This window comes from Aulostomus chinensis, chromosome 21, assembly GCF_037954235.1.
Source record: "Aulostomus chinensis isolate RoL2024-O1b breed Wild chromosome 21, RoL_Achi_v1.0, whole genome shotgun sequence".
Taxonomy (NCBI): Eukaryota; Metazoa; Chordata; class Actinopteri; order Syngnathiformes; family Aulostomidae; genus Aulostomus; species Aulostomus chinensis.
This window is the reverse complement of record NC_141340.1, coordinates 1,035,833-1,055,000: the sequence shown is the minus strand read 5'-3', so window position 1 is coordinate 1,055,000 and position 19,168 is coordinate 1,035,833. Positions and strand designations below refer to the sequence as shown.

The 19,168-nt window shown below is 48.7% G+C and overlaps 2 protein-coding genes across 11 annotated transcripts in view; both read right to left on the bottom strand.

Moving 5' to 3' along the window:
• LOC147241271 (aspartyl/asparaginyl beta-hydroxylase-like) overlaps nt 1–19,168 on the bottom strand; it is a 29,409-nt gene that overhangs the window by 8,495 nt on the left and 1,746 nt on the right. For 2 of the 10 annotated variants that reach the window (XM_086191554.1, XM_086191555.1), the window contains exons 1-8: nt 18,197–18,353; nt 16,145–16,333; nt 15,425–15,469; nt 14,404–14,472; nt 2,526–2,579; nt 1,264–1,374; nt 1,031–1,066; nt 68–103 (exon numbers count right to left, since the gene is read on the bottom strand). In XM_086191554.1, the coding sequence (XP_086047680.1) occupies nt 68–103; nt 1,031–1,066; nt 1,264–1,374; nt 2,526–2,579; nt 14,404–14,472; nt 15,425–15,469; nt 16,145–16,333; nt 18,197–18,338 (682 nt within the window). In that variant the 5' untranslated portion in view covers nt 18,339–18,353. Of the gene's footprint in view, nt 1–67; nt 104–1,030; nt 1,067–1,263; nt 1,375–2,525; nt 2,580–14,403; nt 14,473–15,424; nt 15,470–16,144; nt 16,334–18,196; nt 18,354–19,168 lie in introns of those variants that run through there. The other 8 variants (XM_086191558.1, XM_086191556.1, XM_086191559.1 and 5 more) reach the window with 8 other exon arrangements.
• LOC147241272 (uncharacterized) lies at nt 2,592–12,849 on the bottom strand. The gene is made up of 3 exons (XM_086191567.1): nt 11,648–12,849; nt 6,935–8,154; nt 2,592–6,799 (listed from the first exon to the last, which is right to left on the bottom strand). The coding sequence occupies exons 2-3, from the start codon at nt 7,376–7,378 to the stop codon at nt 5,282–5,284; spliced, it is 1,962 nt and encodes a 653-aa protein (XP_086047693.1). The 5' UTR covers nt 7,379–8,154; nt 11,648–12,849; the 3' UTR covers nt 2,592–5,281.

The following is a 19,168-nucleotide window of genomic DNA, read 5'->3' as shown; positions in this document are numbered from 1 at the left end:
GTGCAAGCTGAGGAGCACTCAGACGTGGTGGCAGTCGCTCTTCAGCCACAGTGAAGGCAGCACAAACCTTGGATTTCAGAGTCCACATCCTGAGATCCAGAAACTAGCAGACAGACAGACAGACGCCAGGTTACCATCATTACATCATCAAGTCAGCTGATCAGAGGTGACAGCGTTTTGTGTGACGATCAAAGCAGAAGGATCCGAGAGAAGAGCAAACATGACAGCAGCTCGCAGAGCAGCTCAGACACTCAGGGCCCATCAGGCCAGGCGGGTGGTGGATGCGCAAGTCCCGGCGCAAAGAGCTCGCCTTTAGTCGCCCAGTCATTCATCGGTGTGGTTGGTCACATGTCCATAGTCACATGTGCACTGTACTGACGTCTGGGGAGCACCACCAGACCTCCTGCCAGCACTTTGGTCAGGCGCAGCCACAGAGGTGATGAACCTAGCAAGCAGGTCTATGGTGGGGGGGGGCGCAGACACGGGAGGACATGCAAACCCCGCACTAAGAGGACTGGGGACTGCCGGCACTCAAAGCCGGGACTGTTGTGCCACCGTGCCCACGCTTCAAAACGACTACAGTGACATTTGGATTTGTTTATTACAAAAGCATCAAGCTGGAGGAGCTGTGCGTCTCTGGATCACCCTACGGAGCCCGCCACGTGACACCGTCTGGAGCTTCCCAAGTTCAAGGCCCTGTATGCTTTTTTGGAAGAGACTGAATGGTTTATCAAGGTGCTGAGTCTCCTGAAGGATGCAGAATGATTCATTTATAACCCCACAAGCAAGACAAGGCCAACATTCTACCGCTCTGGCATCTGAACACAGGAGTAAATGTTTCACACGTCACAGCAGAAAGGCAGCGGCAGAAACACAGGGACGAGAGAGGCACAGCAACTCCAACTATCAGGACCGAGGAGGAAAACTCTTGACAGCGGTTGGTGAATGAGGCCTGATATGAAAGCAAAGAGGTTCATAGACCCAAGCAGATCCTCCATTCATCTTCGCTGTGGTGTTGCAACCATCATACCTTCGCCACCGTGGGCAGACGGGCCGCCGCCGCTCTCTAAAACAGACAATCACACAGAAAACGATTATTCCAGTTGGTAAAAGACAAGAGTGTCGCGAGACAGTTTTTCTTGCCTCTTAAAACAGTAAATCTTTCATCCCTGTCATTCCTGTTCCACACTCAATTGTTATGAAGCTCATTTCTATCAACCAAGGTATTGATTCCTTACAGAGGGAAATATATCGCACACAAACCTGATGCCCCTTGCTCAGCTGGCGTCTCAGAGGATGCCGCCGCTACTGACTCCCCCACTTGTGGCTCAGCAGGTTGCTGATTGGTTGATTCGGTCACATGTTCACTAGATTCTAATACACGGAGAATCAGAAACTGTTATTATATCATATCAGAAACATTGTGAATTTCAAGTGTGGATGTCAGAATTAACTTTTCTGTTGTGGCACCGCTGAGACACACAGCAGTCCAGAGGGGACCAAACACAACACATCAACAAAGGCGGCTCTGGCTGAGCTGACAGACACAGTTCAACTGCAGGGAAACTGAACATGAACCCAGGAAGACCTTTTTCTGCATTATGAGGACTGATTTTATTCTTGCTACATCTCTGAGAGGCTAGTGAGCTGGTTTATTAATTTAATAATGATTTATTTATTATTAAACCAAGTGTTCAAGCTTGAGTCGTAAAATTTAATGTCACAGATTTAAGACGAAAACTGTCTCTTAATCTTTCTTCTTATTCAAGGATAAAATCAGCTACGCCAGAGTTCAGTTGCATTCTGGCACTTACGCTTTATTGAACACCCTTAATGAGTGTACAGGTGTCCCCCTCATATCATGTCGAGGTAGAACAGGAGAGGTCCCAGAACCAAACTTTGAGGAACTCCTTGAGATTTTTAAATGTTCAGATTCACTTTTGTGACTAATTTAGTACTGTGCCCCAAAAAAGTCCCACCCACCATCAGCTGGTTCCCTGCAGAGCAGGGGTGTCAGACTGGTCCAGTGAGCGCCGTGCGGCTGCAGGTTTTCATTCCACCCGAGCAAAAGCAACACCTGATCCAACAAACGAGCTGTGAGGACGCAGCCTAGTTGATTCAAGTAGAATCAGGTGTTGCTTTTGTTCAGTGAAAACCTGCAGGCACACGGTGCTTCACTGTGTCTCTGCCAGTCAGCAACAGACTGGTCGAACTGGAAAATACCAAGTACCCAGTGGGAAAGTAAAGCAGGGTGGAGGTGACATAGTACTTTGGGGTCTGTGTGTTTGTGTGTAGCTGCTGCTCAGGTTATGTTTGTGTAACAGTTCTCAATTTTAACTGACTGCCTGACTGGGGGGGGGGGGGGGGGGGGTGGTGTCTATGTCACATCCAGCAGAGTTCAGGTGAGGTAGACACCCCCCCAGCACTGAACACACAGGTGGGAACAAGGTCATGTGCCTCCTAGTTGGTGGTCTCAGATATCAGGACTCAACAACAGACAACAGAGAGTGATCATGTGGCCTCACCTGTTTTATCTTCAGGTGAATCTGCCGGGTTTGGTCTCACTGCCTCTCTCAGCCCTGTGTGGCGGCGAGATGCGCAACCATCACACACAACGACAGACACAGTTCACACATTGGTTTCACATCAGAGACAAAAGAAGAAGAAAGAGCTCAAGTTTTTGCAGAGACGTTGAAGTCCGGCCATCTACGTCTAAATGTTCAGACCACACGTTCTGAGCGTGCTCTGTAGTTGCCTGCAGTGTTAAGGTGATGTCATGGCAGGGCTGCAGTGCAGGACTGCATTCCACCTTGGCTCTGGAGCTACAAGGCCTTCTAGTGACTGTGTGTCCTGAGCGCACCGCTACATGTCAACCAGGGACATGTTGACCAGAAACAACAAAGAGCTGAAGCAGGAACACTTCTCACCCATCAGTTGTTTTTTTAATCAAGACAAGAAACCATGAGTGAATACAGATGTGAGCGTCACTCACTGAGTTGGTTTACAGTTCCGTGTGACAGCGCCTTAAATGAGAGATGGTGGTTGGTTTCTGCACACCTGCTGGAGGCAGAAACCAACACCACCCGCGGCAAAGAGGCAGCAGCACCCTGATAATAGAGCTGGAGGGGGAATAAGCTGAGGAGGAAGAACCCAATCCTTCTGAGTACATTTGCCACAGTTTTCTTTTCAGGGTTTGTCAAGTCAACGAGACGGTTGAATGCAGTGCCTTGCTCCAGAGCTCACGGCTGCTGTGTGCTTGAAGTTATGATGAAACGCTTTAACACCATTTGGACATTTTGAAGGAAAAGCAACATTCTTTTATAAATGAGAAATAAAACTCCTGAATTCAAAACTTGGATCTAAATTATGATGATATAGAGCACTGCAGGAAAGGGATATTTTTGTAGTCCAACAGGAAGTGATCATTTCCATGGGTCCATGTGATTGTGGTGATTGAACCAGTAAATCAGCTCTGGTGGACAGAAGTTGATGATCTTCCAGGTTCAGTTCATCAAGATCATCTTCACTAATGAACCCTCTGATGATGCTGGAAGCCTGGATGCTACGTTAGCAGTGCTAAGCTAACGTTAGCCTATGAAGGAACTACACCAGGGTCACATGACTTCAAGGTCACCACCACTAAGCTTCAGGCTTCTTGTGTTTCCCCTGATGACCTTTAATGACCTCCATGACCTCTGTAGGCTCCTCTAGACTCTTGTTAGCAACCCAGGTTTTTAAGACTCCACCACTCCAACATCCACCGGTCTGGTGTTTACTGGTGGATCTGATGTAGACCTGAACCTCCAACATCCACCGGTCTGGTGTTTACTGGTGGATCTGATGTAGAACTGAACCTCCACCATCCACCAGTCTGGTGTTTACTGGTGGATCTGATGTAGAACTGAACCTCCACCATCCACCAGTCTGGTGTTTACTGGTGGATCGATGTAGACCTGAACCTCCACCATCCACCAGTCTGGTGTTTACTGGTGGATCTGATGTAGAACTGAACCTCCACCATCCACCAGTCTGGTGTTTACTGGTGGATCTGATGTAGAACTGAACCTCCACCATCCACCAGTCTGGTGTTACTGGTGGATCTGATGTAGAACTGAACCTCCACCATCCACCGGTCTGGTGTTTACTGGTGGATCTGATGTAGAACTGAACCTGCTAGTACCTTCAGCTGCTGGGAACCACAAAGCCCGATCACATGTCTCTGACTCGGAGACGAGGGAACCAGGCGTTCTACGAGGACAACTTATTTAAAGGTTCTAGGACACGTTCCTGTGCTGCTCCACGACGATCCTCTTATTTTGTTTTAGCTACAGTCCCAAAGCTACACTGAATGTTTCATATCACTTGTTGGCTAACAAAAATCTCAGGCTGTCAATGCTCCCTCCAAAGGTTGTCTGTACTTTAGTGATGTCATCATGTGGTCATCGACTACAGCAACAGCACGCCAACAACCTACAGCTGTTGTCACCTCTGTGACATCTGTTGGCTGCGTGAACGTCGTGTGGTGACTCTGCTGTGTTGACCACCACTTTTTACCACTGGCGTTCTTCTCCGTGGTGGGTTTGCAGCCATGTTCCGCTGTGGTCACATGCCTGACCGGCTGGTGACTTGCTTCAGTAAGATGGCCAATATTCCCATTGTGAAGGTACACCGGCAGGTAAAAGCGTAGCCCCTAACATAAATGACCCCATCGACTTACTGATTTATCTGTAATTTTTAAAAAAAGTTGGATAGTTTGTAAAATAGACACCAAACAGAGGAGCGTGTTTAAAAATGTAATCTGGTAAATGACAACATTCATCAGCAGTATTCTTCTTACTCACAACTTGGAAAATCAAGAGGATCTGAGCTTTCTGATCCTGCCGGCAGGGCTAGCAGGAGTTGGGGGCTAACAACAAGCTAGCAACAGAATCACTTGACTTCCTGTCAGAATTTTCCAGAATAAATTTCAAAGCAGCTCTGACAAACTGCTGCTTTTAGTTTGAAGGCAGGATCGCTGAAAGACCGTGATTTTTGTCAGTTACGGATTAATGATTTACCATTGCTACTTTTAAATAAATGTATTATACTACTTTTACTGTCAGCATGAGGACACATTGAAAGTTGGTCATCGAGGCGATGAAACGCAAAAGTCTTCCAAATTAAAAGACAATACATAAATCACTGCTTTTCACTACAATTTCACAAAGCGTCTCAACTTTTTGTCTCCGCTGCAGCCGAGCAGAGTCCAGCACCATCTACGAGATACCAGCGGTTCATGTCTTCACTCCTCGCCGGCGGCCATCTTCTCCACCTCTGTACTCTTCTCTCTCCTCACAGTCGACACTCTGGCTCGGTACGTTTTCTCTTCCAGCGGAGGTTTGGCCTGGGAAATGTTAGATTTCTTCTCCAGGGGATCCTGTCTTTTCAGGTCGACCTTCGCGTTGTCGCTCTCCCTCGCCGGCCGCTCCACCTCCATCTTGTCTTTGGTAAGTCTCTGTCTGTCCTTTAGCTCCTTCTCAGTCCTCCCCACTTTGTCTCTCTCCATTCTTTGCTTCTCTACTCTCTCCTGTTCATTCCTCTCCTGGGCCATTCTTCTTTCCCTTTCCTTTGCAATCTGCTCTCGCTCCATCCTCACCCTCTCCTCACTTGCTGCTCGTTCCTTTTCTGAATTCTCTCTCTCTTTCTCCAGTCTCAGCTTTTCCTGGGAAATTCGTGCTCGTTCTCTAGCAAAAGCCTCTTTTTCTGCTCGTTCTTTGGCATTTCTGTCTCGTCTCTCCCTCTCAGCTCTTTCTCTCTCCCTTGCAATTCGTTCTCTTTCCTTAGCAACACGTTCTCTCTCCAGTCTTTCTTTCTCTGCATTTTCTTTAGCAATCCTTTCTTTCATAAGTCTCTCCCTTTCTCTGGCGATGCGCACCTTCTCCAGCTGTTCTTTCTCAACTCTTTCTTTGGCCTCTTGTTGCTCCCTCTCTCTGGCCATCCGCTCCCTTTCCTCACTCTCTTTTTCTACGTTCTCCTTAGAAACCCTCTCTCTCTCCCTTTCCATCCTCACCTTGTGTTTCGCGATGCGCTCCCCTTCCAATCTTTCCTTTTCAGCCTTTTCTCTGGCAAATGTCTCCCTCTGCAGGTGTTCCCTCTGAGCCTTCTCTCGTTCTCTAGCTAGGCGCTCTCTCTCCATCTTTTCCTTCTTCACCCTCTCTCGCTCCAGTTGCTCCCTCTCTTCTTTTGCTAACTTTTCTTTGGCAAGTCTCTCCATCTCTACCCTCTTCATTTCAGCCCTCTCCCTCTCTCTCCTCTCCGCTTTCTCCCGCTCCGCCCTCTCCTTCTCCCTCTCCGCCCTCTCTCTCCTCTCAGTCCTTTCCTTCTCCACCTCCAGCCTCTCCTTCTCCACCTCCAGCCTCTCCTTCTCCACCTTCTCCCTCTCCACCTTCTCTTTCTGCGCCTTCTCCCTCTCCATCCTCTCTTTCTGCGCCTTCTCCCTCTCCATCCTCTCTTTCTCCGCCTTCTCCCTCTCCATCCTCTCTTTCTCCGCCTTCTCCCTCTCCACCTTCTCTTTCTCCGCCTTCTCCCTCTCCATCCTCTCTTTCTCCGCCTTCTCCCTCTCCATCCTCTCTTTCTCCGCCTTCTCCCTCTCCATCCTCTCTTTCTCCGCCTTCTCCCTCTCCATCCTCTCTTTCTCCGCCTTCTCCCTCTCCATCCTCTCTTTCTCCGCCTTCTCCCTCTCCATCCTCTCTTTCTCCGCCTCCTCCCTCTCCATCCTCTCTTTCTCCGCCTCCTCCCTCTCCATCCTCTCTTTCTCCGCCTCCTCCCTCTCCACCCTCTCTTTCTCCGCCTCCTCCCTCTCCACCCTCTCTTTCGCCGCCTTCTCCCTCTCCCCCCTCTCTTTCGCCGCCTTCTCCCTCTCCACCCTCTCTTTCTCCACCTTCTCCCTCTCCACCCTCTCTTTCTCCACCTCCTCCCTCTCCACCCTCTCTTTCTCCGCCTTCTCCCTCTCCACCCTCTCTTTCTCCGCCTTCTCCCTCTCCACCCTCTCTTTCTCCACCTTCTCCCTCTCCACCCTCTCTTTCTCCACCTCCTCCCTCTCCACCCTCTCTTTCTCTGCTTTCTCTTTCACAATCCTCCTCTCCTCCATCAGTTGCTCCCTGGCAGCTTCCACTGTCTTCACCTTCAGCGCCCAGGCCGCCTCCCTTTGCTCCTCCTCCTCGGCGAAGAAGGCCCTTATCTCCGCCAAGGCGATGCGAGCGATCCTCTTGGCCTCCATCTTTTCATGGATCATCCTCAGCTCCTCCCACAGAGCCGAGCGTACTTTGGTGCCTCGGACAGGACGTTCTAGGGTTTGAGTCCAAGTTTGAACCACAGTAAAGGAAAATACCAAGGACATGCTGCCACGGCAACCGAGGATGTACCAGCAGGGGGCATGACATCATCACACGCTAGATGCTACCTGAATCATCAAAATGCAGGTAAGTGTTTCAGTTTAATTGATGTTAGAAAACGTCTAATGACTGTGTTGGTGCAACCGCAGGTAACTGGATAGTCCATTTACTTCAGTCAGCCTCTAACTGTGGTTCTGCTCATGCTCCGTAGGTCCCACTGGAATGGAACCCAGAAGTCAAACGGCAAACAGTCGGGGGCGGTACCATCACGGCAGATGTAACCACACTGAAAACAAACGTCATGCTGCCTCAGTTCAAGGAGTCCTCGATTTATCCCTCACCTTTGACCTGAAGTCAGCTGTTCGACAGCGACGCAGCTGGTTAGCTTGTTTGGTTTGTGAGGTAAAAGGTGAAGGAGAAGCAAGTCTGATGGTGCCCACTGTAGGGGTGCACCACCTCCTTCTGCTCCATGCTTCTGCCAATAAACCTGCTCTTCCCAGTCCATGTATGGCAGGATAACCACAGCAGTCCAGTTAAATGACCTAGTGGAGCTGTTACTATCGCAACAACAGTAACTGGGCTCATGTATTCATGCAGTAGAGAAATACAACAACATGATGCTTCACCATCTTTAGTTCTTGTTTGTAATATCATTCAAGATGTGTGGCTCTGGAGCACAACCGGGTTAGAAATGCACCTCCTGACTTCCAGCAGCCAAACCAAACCGTGCATCACAGACGGCGGCGTCCGGTACCTGGGCTCGCGTCGCCGGGCCGCTCGTCTGAGACAGAGAGGAGCAAAGTGACTGTCAGCTCAGATTCTAGCGGCATTGTTGACCTGCTTCTAAATAAGATGATATTCCCATGAAAGTGAACATACAAGTTGATTCTACATGTTGCTGTTCACACGCTGCAGAGCCAAGTCTGACAAACCACTGCAGACACGCCAGGACTACATCACTACATTAAATGTCAGTGTCCATCCAGAACTCAACCAGAACGCTTTCTGTCGTGAGTTTATGAGGTGTGTGCGTGTGTACGTGTGTGTGAGTGCGTGTGTACATGTGTGAGTGCGTGTGTAAGTGCGTGTGTACATGTGTGTGAGTGCGTGTGTACATCTGTACATGTGTGAGCGCGTGTGTGCGTCTGTACATGTGTGTGAGTGCGTGTGTATATGTGTGTGAGTGCGTGTGTGCATCTGTAGATGTGTGTGAGTGCGTGTGTGCATGTGTACATGTGTGTGAGTACGTGTGTGCGTGTGTACATGTGTGTGAGTGCGTGTGTGCGTGTGTACATGTGTGTGAGTGCGTGTGTGCATCTGTAGATGTGTGAGTGCGTGTGTGCGTGTGTACATGTGTGTGAGTGCGTGTGTACATGTGTGTGAGTGCGTGTGTACGTGTGTGAGTGCGTGTGTACGTGTATGAGTGCGTGTGTGCATCTGTACGTGTGTGAGTGCGCGTGTGCGTGTGTACATGTGTGTAAGTGCATCTGTACATGTGTGTGTGTGCGTGTGTGCGTGTGTACATGTGTGTGAGTGCGTGTGTACATCTGTACATGTGTGTGAGTGCGTGTGTGCGTGTGTACATGTGTGTGAGTGCGTGTGTACATGTGTGTGAGTGCGTGTGTACGTGTGTGAGTGCGTCTGTACATGTGTGCGTGTGTACGTGTGTGAGTCTGTACATGTGTGCGTGTGTACGTGTGTGAGTGCGTACATGTGTGCGTGTGTACGTGTGTGAGTGCGTGTGTACATGTGTGTGAGTGCGTGTGTGCGTGTGTGAGTGCGTGTGTACGTGTATGAGTGCGTGTGTGCATCTGTACGTGTGTGAGTGCGCGTGTGCGTGTGTACATGTGTGTAAGTGCATCTGTACATGTGTGTGTGTGCGTGTGTGCGTGTGTACATGTGTGTGAGTGCGTGTGTACATCTGTACATGTGTGTGAGTGCGTGTGTGCGTGTGTACATGTGTGTGAGTGCGTGTGTACATGTGTGTGAGTGCGTGTGTACGTGTGTGAGTGCGTCTGTACATGTGTGCGTGTGTACGTGTGTGAGTCTGTACATGTGTGCGTGTGTACGTGTGTGAGTGCGTACATGTGTGCGTGTGTACGTGTGTGAGTGCGTGTGTACATGTGTGTGAGTGCGTGTGTGCGTGTGTACATGTGTGTGAGTGCGTGTGTACATGTGTGAGTGCATGTGTGCGTCTGTACATGTGTGTGTGTGTGCGTCTGTACATGTGTGTGTGTGCGTCTGTACATGTGTGTGTGTGCGTCTGTACATGTGTGTGTGTGCGTCTGTACATCTGTGTGAGTGCATGTGTGCGTCTGTATATGTGTGTGTGTGTCTGTACATGTGTGTGTGCGTCTGTACACATGTGTGTGTGTGCATCTGTACATGTGTGTGTGTGCGTGTGTGTGTCTGTACATGTGTGTGAGTGCGTGTGTGTGTGTGGGTGCGTGTATGCGTCTGTACATGTGTGTGAGTGCGTGTGTGTATGTGTCTGTACATGTGTGTGAGTGCGTGTGTGTGTGTGGGTGCGTGTATGTGTCTGGACATGTGTGTGAGTGTGTGTGTGTGCGCGAGTGTGTGTCTGTACATGTGTGTGAGTGAGTGTGTGTGCGCGAGTGTGTGTCTGTACATGTGTGTGAGTGTGTGTGTGTGTGCGAGTGTGTGTCTGTACATGTGTGTGAGTGCGTGTGTGTGTGTGTGGGTGCGTGTATGTGTCTGTACATGTGTGTGAGTGCGTGTGTGTGAGTGCGTGTATGTACCTGTACATGTGTGTGAGTGCGTGTGTGTGTCTGTACATGTGTGTGAGTGCGTGTGTGTGTGTCTGTACGTGTGTGAGTGCGTGTGTCTGTACATGTGTGTGAGCGTGCATGAGTGCATGTGTGTGTGCGTGTGTCTGCACATGTGTGTGAGTGCGTGTGTGTGTCTGTACATGTGTGTGAGTGCGTGTGTCTGTACATGTGTGTGAGTGCGTGTGTCTGTACATGTGTGTGAGTGCATGTATGTGTCTGTGCATGTGTGTGCGTGCGTGTGAGTGTGTGTGTGTGTGTACGTGTGTGAGTGCGTGTGTGTGTGTGTGCGTGCGTGCGTGTGTGTATTTGTCTGTACATGTGTGTGAGTATGTGTGTGTGTGTGTGTGGGGGGGGGGGGCGCAGAGTAACTCCTGGAAGCATCACAATATTTTGGACTGATAACTCCAGCGCCCTCTACCAGAGGGGGGTGGTGTGCTGGGTGATGGAGTCACAGACAGGGACAGGAAGAGACCAGCAAACTGGTGAGGAGAGCCGGCTCTGTGCCGGGCCGTTCACTGGACTCCAACCAGGAGGTGGCGGACAGAAGGATGTGAGCCAAGATGACATCCATCATGAGGAACACCTCCCACCCCTGCACCTCACTGGAGACCTGAGCAGCTCCTGCAACTCCAGACTGCTGCACCCTCAGTGCAGGAAGGAGCGCAGCTCACACCCGCCTGCAGCCTCACACCCACCTGCAGCCTCACACCCGCCTGCAGCCTCACACCCGCCTGCAGCCTCACACCCGCCTGCAGCCTCACGCTGCACCACCGCTCCCCGGGACTCTACGCGTCTACAGCGTTACAGCAACATGCAATTAATGGTGCACTAACACATTCCTATTTTCATATTTCATGTAAACATTTGTCTGTACATTTTCCAATATAAATGTTAATATCTATTTATTTTAGTATTTGGTTGGTTCTTCTTCCATGAATATTTTTCTCTCTTTTCATTCATATCATCTTTTCTTCTTCCCTCTGTCAGTGCTGCTCAAACTGCCTACATTTCCCTGCGTTGGATTAATGAAGTCTTCTTCTTCTTCTGCTCACGATGATGACAGTATCACAATAATCGCGAAGAATTCATCCATGACAGAATATCACCATCACACCATCTGTAACTGAGGCATGAGTCCCTGGACACTTGCAGGAACTATGCACCTGTACTCATCAGTACAGTTCTTCAAAAGACAGAAATACCAACCAAATTTGAAATATGAATTTGAATGAAACACCCACGTGACCCACGACAAGACCTGAATCCTGTAGGCTATCTGGGTACTGAGGCCCGTGGACCCGCGACCGCAGCAGTGTTAGTGCCACACCAACACTCAATTCAACGGCAAACATGCAGATCAGATCTTTACCTTCACCTTTTTTCGTCTCCTCCGCAAAGCTCAGAGGTCAGTCAGTTTAGATGTCCGATGAACACCAGTTAGAACACACACACACACACACACACACACACACTTAAGTAGCGTACCTTTTCTCAGCCTCTCTTTCCTGAAATCAGGAGCTTTTAATGTCTTCTCATCTGAACAGACAAACAGCAGAACCTGTTAATGATAAGTTAACAGCTAATAATCAGCAGCTAGCTAACCCTCGACAGAAAGGCTTCAACGCCAACTTAGAACTGTTCACCCAAATGCAGGCTGGCCAGACTTACTTAAACCCCACCCACCCAGGAACAACCCTGAGCTGGATTATTTTGCTCGTGATTTTCCACCCCTCCCCCCTCAACTTGCCAACATTTCCTCTCAGGAGGCTCGCTAGCAGCAGCAACACACACAAGCAGGCATGTAAACACACACACACACACACACACACACACACACACACCAACACTTTCGGTACAGTGACCTGTGTTTTAAAATAAAGTAGCAATGCTTCATCATTATGGTTTTGGCAGTTGCGTTGATTCTTATTCTGAAAAATTCTGACAGGAAGTCAGTGATTCTGTCAGTCACTTGTTGGCAGCTAAGCTAACATCACTCTCCTGTGTATTTATGTGACTCGCTGCCGCCCCCCCCCATTATTTTGGACAGGTGCCATCACTGCACTGCCTCCTGGGCTAAGCCCTGCCCACAACAAGATTGGCTTACAGAAATACAAACAAGCCAGATGGTTTTCCTCCACTATAGTAGAAAAACAACGGGTTTGATATTTCACCTGCGCTGTCATGGCGCCATGGAGGGATGTCTGGTTACCTGGGACAAGTTTTACTGAGACGATTTTGACCAAAACTGAAGGTTATTGGCTGAGAATGTGACTCATTCCTGGGTTCCCTTGAATGCCCCTCCGCCAGTTGACAGGAATCAAACCAAGTATAAAACAAAAGTGAAGGCGGAGTCCAGTTGAGGGCCGATGGCGTTAGTCCTCAACTTTCCTGTTTGATCATATTCACAAATAATTTATATCCAATCAAATCAACAATGAGCAGTTTTCTGGGATCGTTCGTGACCTTCAAGTCCCGCTGAAGTGTTTGTCTCTGGTTTCTTTCAGAAGGACCGTCAGGCCAGTCCGCCCACCTCAGCCCTGCAGAGACACCCAACTGTCCTCTATCAGGTCCTCAGGACAACGACAGCATCCTCTGGCTGGACTGGCCTGTACGGCCATCTGGTCCTCGTTGGTGGGCAGTGGGACCAGGGAGCCTTGTCACTGGCTGTGATCTGCTTCCTTTCCTCCTACTGGTTCTGGAGGTCCAGTATGACCCCTTTGACCTCCAGGTCATCGACTGTCCCGCCCTCCTCCTGCATCTCCGCTTCCACCTCCTTCCCTCCTTCTTCCTCCTCCTCCTCCTCCTCCTCCCCCTGCTCTACAGGTGAAGACACTACGTCATAGAGGAAGGTGAAGAAGCCATAGATCCAATCAGAGCCCTCCTCTGCTAAAATATTAAGAACCTCCTCGAGCGACTCGGCTTTCACACTACCACCGCCATCTTTGGTCAAGCCTGACGAGAAGGAGAGGGGGAGAGAAGGGAGGGAGAAAATGGAGGAGGAGCAGGGGTTGAAATGAAAAGTGGAAGGAAGGATGTGGAACCATGACAGGAAGGAAGGACATAAAGGATGCAACCGAGAAAATAAAAGGAAAAGAGAAGATGAAGGTGAAAAGAGCCAGGAAGGAATAAAGGAAGCAAGCATGTCAGGAAGAAGCGGGGAGGAAGGAAGCATGGAGAACAGCCATTAAAAGAAACACAAGAGGGCAAAAATAAAGGAGGATGACGCGGGAAAGAGAAAGATAGTGAGTTAAAGAAGTTCCAGATGAACTGCAGGCAACAGATAAAACTGTCTCAGTCACAGAGGACTTCCTTTCTGCTTACTCATCACAGAGGAGAGGCAGCCATCTTTGGTCTGATTCTCTGCACTGCGATACCTCAAGCTGTGTTGTGAGGAACGTTTCCTGAAATTTTAAGGACTAAAGAACTAGACGATGACCAGAGAATCAACCGTCTCAAAGACACAGCTCGTCACAGCATTATTATTTGAAATTCATTTAATTGTAATTTGATAATCAATTAGAAACATTTGAATTAAATCCAAAAAGTCTAATCCCTTGACCCAAATACACACACGAGCTGGTTCTTTAAAATTCCACTGTGAAAAACACCAATGGTGAGTAATTTTCATGTATTCAGAAGTGCTAAGATTCATGCTTTGAATATTTATTTTCCATCTTATTTTTAGCTCAATATTCTACCCAACTAGCAATTTTACTGACGAACTAGGAAGCCCATCCATGGACCCCGGCCCAGTGGTTGAGAAACATCAGTAAAAGCCATGAATCGCACCCTTCCATGTTAACGAACTGGGCCAAATCAAGTCAACCACACAAAGCTTTACCTCTCATCACTCAGGTGCATCTTCCTGTGTGAATTATGTTACTAACAGCTGATCTGAGGGCGGAGCCTCCGAGGGACGACCCACATCTTTAACTTCCACGGTGTAAAACGGTTCAAAGCAGAGATGCGACTGTTTATAGTCATTTATAATCTCTCTGTGTGAGCAGCAAACACCGTAAAGTGCAGAAGAAGTGAAGCACTGTTAGCCTTTGCTACGATTAGCCTCCAACACGCTACTAAGCAACACCTCCGCGCTGTTCCTGGTCACACAGCTGATTGTTTACTGGCTGTAAAGACACGTGACGGCGGCCGGTCTCAGGTCATCGACCACTGCCACACCACTGTAAACCACCTCACTCATGTGACACACAACAGACAGAGAGGAATCAAAGTGGACTTGCCAAGTAGAACTTTAGCATCTTCAACATCAAAGTCTCCATCGCCGTCAGTGTCGTAGGCCGTCAGTTTCCCTGTGTGTGTGGGGGGTGTGATTAATGAACAATTTTTTAACAAGCTCATAACAGTGATTCATGTCGACATGGCCGCAGCGATAATGGATCGATAATCAATGATGACAGCGCTGATCGATGATGACGGCGCTGATCCATGGAGGATGGCAATAATCGATGACGATGGCGCTAATCGGCGATGGCGCTAATCGGTGATGGCACTAATCGGTGATGCCGCTAATCGATGATGGCGCTAATCGATGATGGCGCTAATCGGTGATGGCGCTAATCGGTGATGGCGCTAATCGATGATGGCACTAATCGATGATGGCACTAATGGACGATGCCGGCGCTGATCGACGGACTGCTGATCGTCTCAGTCACTTGCTCGGTGCAGGACTTGGTGAACCTGTGACCACTGAACCGTAATAGTTGAGCTGCTGTTAGCTGTCAGTGTCCGCTTCAAGCTAACCATACGTGACCGGCTCTTCCTGCAGTCTGGAGTCACTAAGAAGTCACACAGGAGGGCTTAAGTCTCCTACTAGTGAGTACTTGAAAGGTAAAGTACACCCTCTTGATGAAGTACTGCTTCAAGCCATCAGTCTGAAACCGTATCTCAGGCTCAGCAGTCAGTTTTGCATCATCTTGCGTGGTGGCCTTCAGGGGAGAAATGAAAGAAAGGAGGGGGTGGTGTTATCCTGGTCACATGTTGCATCTTCCTGATAGTTTCTGGTGACACACATGTTGACCAGAGTGAGAGGAAGCTCAGAGACGGCCAGCAGTCTGAAGTTGATCGAGCACAGCAGCGGTGCCAGAGATGCGCTCAATCATCTAAGCTACAAACAGGAAGCTCTGCTTCTTCCCTTTGTGGTCAGTGCTTCTGTCCTTAACACAACTCCTACTGTGGTGGGGATGGAGTGACTGTACAATGATGGCATCCAGTTAAAAGAGTGACTATTTATTTGGTTCATACCTTGGAGAACTTCAGAAAAGTTCATACGGAACTCCTGAGCTCTGGCTGCATGCAGAGAACACAGGGAGAGAGATGAGAGAGAGCAGAGGCAGAGATCACAGCATCCCATGATTGCACTGAGCAGGCTGCTGCAGTTCCCGGTGAAACCACAGCCGCGTCTGGCAGCGTTTCTACGGCTGCTCATTAACAGGAAGTCACTGTCACAAAGTTGACATCCGTTCTGGTTTCTGTCTGGCTGGAGCGTGAGACGCCGCAAAACATGAATCAGCCCATCAGTCAAGCATGGGAAGTGAAACTTGAGATGAAATACAGTTGTCCTCCGACACGAGCAGAAGTTAGAATTAGAAAATTTTGTGTGTGTGTGTGGGGGGGGGGGGGGGGGGTGTTGCTGCATGACTGTCAAAACCACAACAAGACAGAGCAGGTTCCTGGTGGGTCGTCCATCATCTTAGGTCCGTTTGTCTTGTTGAAGATGTTTGAGTTCTCAGGTCAGGTGTGATCAGGTACAGCTTCCTTGTATTTAAAACATTTCAAACTGGTTTGCTATGAAGCAGAACGTCAGACCTGACCATTTTATTGACGTCACCACCAGGTGGCTGAGCCTCGTGACCTCAACTGGTGTGTAACATTCAGACCACTTCAGGTCTGTGAACGGAACCCAAGCATTCCAGTTAGCATCCTTGCATTGCTGTCATCACTGGCTCCACCCTTCTTACTCACCGATGACGCTGTCGTAGTCAACGATGTCAAAGTAGACGACCGCCAAAGAGCTCCAGACTCCCAGCAGAGCCAGGACCACTACCCAGGTAAACATGGAGTATTTGGCTCCTCCCCCTCCATCTCCTTCGCCACCCCCTCCTCCCTCTGTCCTCTTTCCATTCTTGCTTTCCACAGGTGACGTTTTCCCCTCTGATGACACGAGAGACAAGAGACAGGCCACATACAAGACATCAATCACTGAGTCACACGCTAAAGTTTTCAGCTGCTGTAAAGGTAGTTTGTCAGTGTTGCTAAGGAGACCAGCAGTTGAGATATTTTATACACACACACGTATATACTGTGTGTGTGTGTATATTTATATATATATATATATATATATATATATATATATATATATATATATATATATACAGTATATACATGTGTGTGTGTATATATATACAGTATATGTGTATATATATTTACACATATACTGTATATATACATATATTTACACATATACTGTATATATGTATATATACACATATACTGTATATATGTTTACACACATACTGTATATATCCACATATACAGTATATATACATATATATACAGTATATGTGTAAATATATATATACACATATATACAGTATATGTGTAAATATATATACAGTATATGTATATATACACAAACATGCATATTATATTATATTTAAACACATATATAAACATATTTTATATAAACATACATACATACACACACACACACGTATATACGTACAGACACACACACACACGTATATACGTACACACACACATACGTATATAGGTACACACACACACACGTATATACGTACACACACACACACGTATATACGTACACACACACACACACGTATATACGTACACACACACACACGTATATACGTACACGTACACACACACACGTATATACGTACACACACACACACACACACGTATATACGTACACACACACACACACACACACGTATATACGTACACACACACACACACACACACACACACACACACGTCCATCATGAACCCTATAAACCCTGTAAACACGTGTCCACAGGTTACAGGTCAAACACACAGCACATCACAGCTATGCTAACAATGCATGCTAACGTGCTACTAGCTGCCATACAGACACAAAACAACACCTTAGAGAAAACATCATCAATCATTTCTGAAAAACTGAAGCCAACGATGGCCGGTTGTCTTGATAGGTTTTTACTAAAAATCATTTCTGTCACTCGATTTCTGATGGAAACGTTGAGGAGAGTTTTTAAGAGGTGCGAGATGGACTGGATGGTGTCCAAACGTCCACAGGGGAGAACGGGACACAGCTGCACAGGACACAAGAATAGAGGCGACAGCTGCTGCTCCTGCACCATCATCACGACTCATCACGACCACAAGCTCCAACGCCGTTCCTCAGAGGAGACTGCTACCACTTCCTCCACCATCACCAAAAACTCTGATGATGTCATTTCCTCCTGTGGTCTCTGAAGGGTCTCAAGCACCATGACGACTCAGGCTGGTCACTCGTGCTTCATATTCATTCAGTCTCGATCTGTTGGGATGACGGCGTGTCAGGTCACTGCTGACGCCCTGTCACGAACACGCCTCCAGCCAGGGGCCTGGGCCTGTGGCGGTGGTTGTTGGGGGCAGGGTCAGGAGGAAAATGTTCCACGCTTCATCACAACACTTGTCAGGCTCCATCAGACACTGGGTGTCAGATGACACCGAAAAATGATGCTGGTTGTGTTTCTAGTGATGGAACAGCGCGTTCTTCCTGAAATGCCTCGAGATGTTGGCCTGACGACCGTTAGTGGAGAGCAGGGTGAGCCTCTGACACACACTAGCCACGCCCATCAGGGCCGAGCCAGGCCAAACCGAGCTGACATACCTCCCCTACCTGTCTCAGAGACGGCAGGTGTCTGAGGGACCTCGTCCTCTTTACAGCCACCTAGCCGAGCCAAACCAGGACAGATGAGAACCAGGCCACACCAAACCAAACCAGGTCACTCACACACCAGACGGTCGTACCTGGCTCCTGGATCACCTCCTCCTCGTACGCCTCCTCCTCAGTGTACACCTCCTCTTCCTCCTCGGCGTGGAGTTCCTCAACAGGAAGTGAGGAGGTGGCAGAGGAGGATGAGGAGGTGTCATAGTGGCGGTATTGCTGCATGACGCCAAAAACAGAGCTGGGCCAGACAGAAAGAGCCTTCAGCCGGGGGGGGGGGGGGGGGTTCCACACCAGGAGAGGAGCTGGTGAGGGTCAAGTACCGACAAACACAAGGACCAGACTTAATGCCACAACAACAACCACTGTCCAGAGACGAAGGACAAAACTACAGAACAGAAGAACAAAAAGTCATGAAAAGACATCCAAACGCTGTGAAGACGAAGAGCAAAACTCTCACAACACCAACGTTCCTCCTCCTTCTCCCCCTGATGGTGACTGGCCATCCAGAACCTGATCCACCCTATTATTAGAGCTGACAAACCCAGGGACCGTGTGAGTGTGAGTGTGTGTGCGTGTGAGTGTGAGAGAGAGAGAGAGACAGAGACAGAGAGAGATGCCACAGAGGACAGAATAACCCGCTACATAACCTTGACACTTGTTTGTTCGCACACAGACGGCGTTCTCTCTCTCTCTCGGCTAGAACGTCATGTCAGCAGAACATTCGAGGACCAGCACAGCGAAAACAAAAGCTGATAAATTATTGATCCTGAGGGAGTTGGTCTCCCAACGGCAAGAATGAGTCCTGCAACTAATAAACAATTTCAATGCAGGGCAACATGGGAAGTTGAGTTCTGTCTCAGTGTTTAAAGTCTGTATGTGAATTCTGGTCACTGGCACAACCCTTACACAGGGCTGTCAATCATAGCCTGTCAACAACAACAACAAAACATTTTAGGCGGCCCTGTGGAGCAGTGGTCCTCCCTGTGGCCCCCCAGCAAGGAGGTTGTGGGTGGAGCAGTGGTCGTCACTGTGGCCCCCAGCAAGAAGGTTGT

What these genes read in the sequence shown, in the direction of transcription:
- LOC147241272 (XM_086191567.1), bottom strand. Translation starts at nt 7,378, where the DNA reads ATGTCCTTGGTATTTTCCTTTACTGTGGTTCAAACTTGGACTCAAACC. An exon ending in AGGAGGTGGAGAAAGAGAGG is followed by an intron (nt 6,800 to 6,934) that starts GTGGAGAGGGAG and finishes GAGAGGGAGGAG; the next exon opens with GCGGAGAAAGAGAGGATGGA.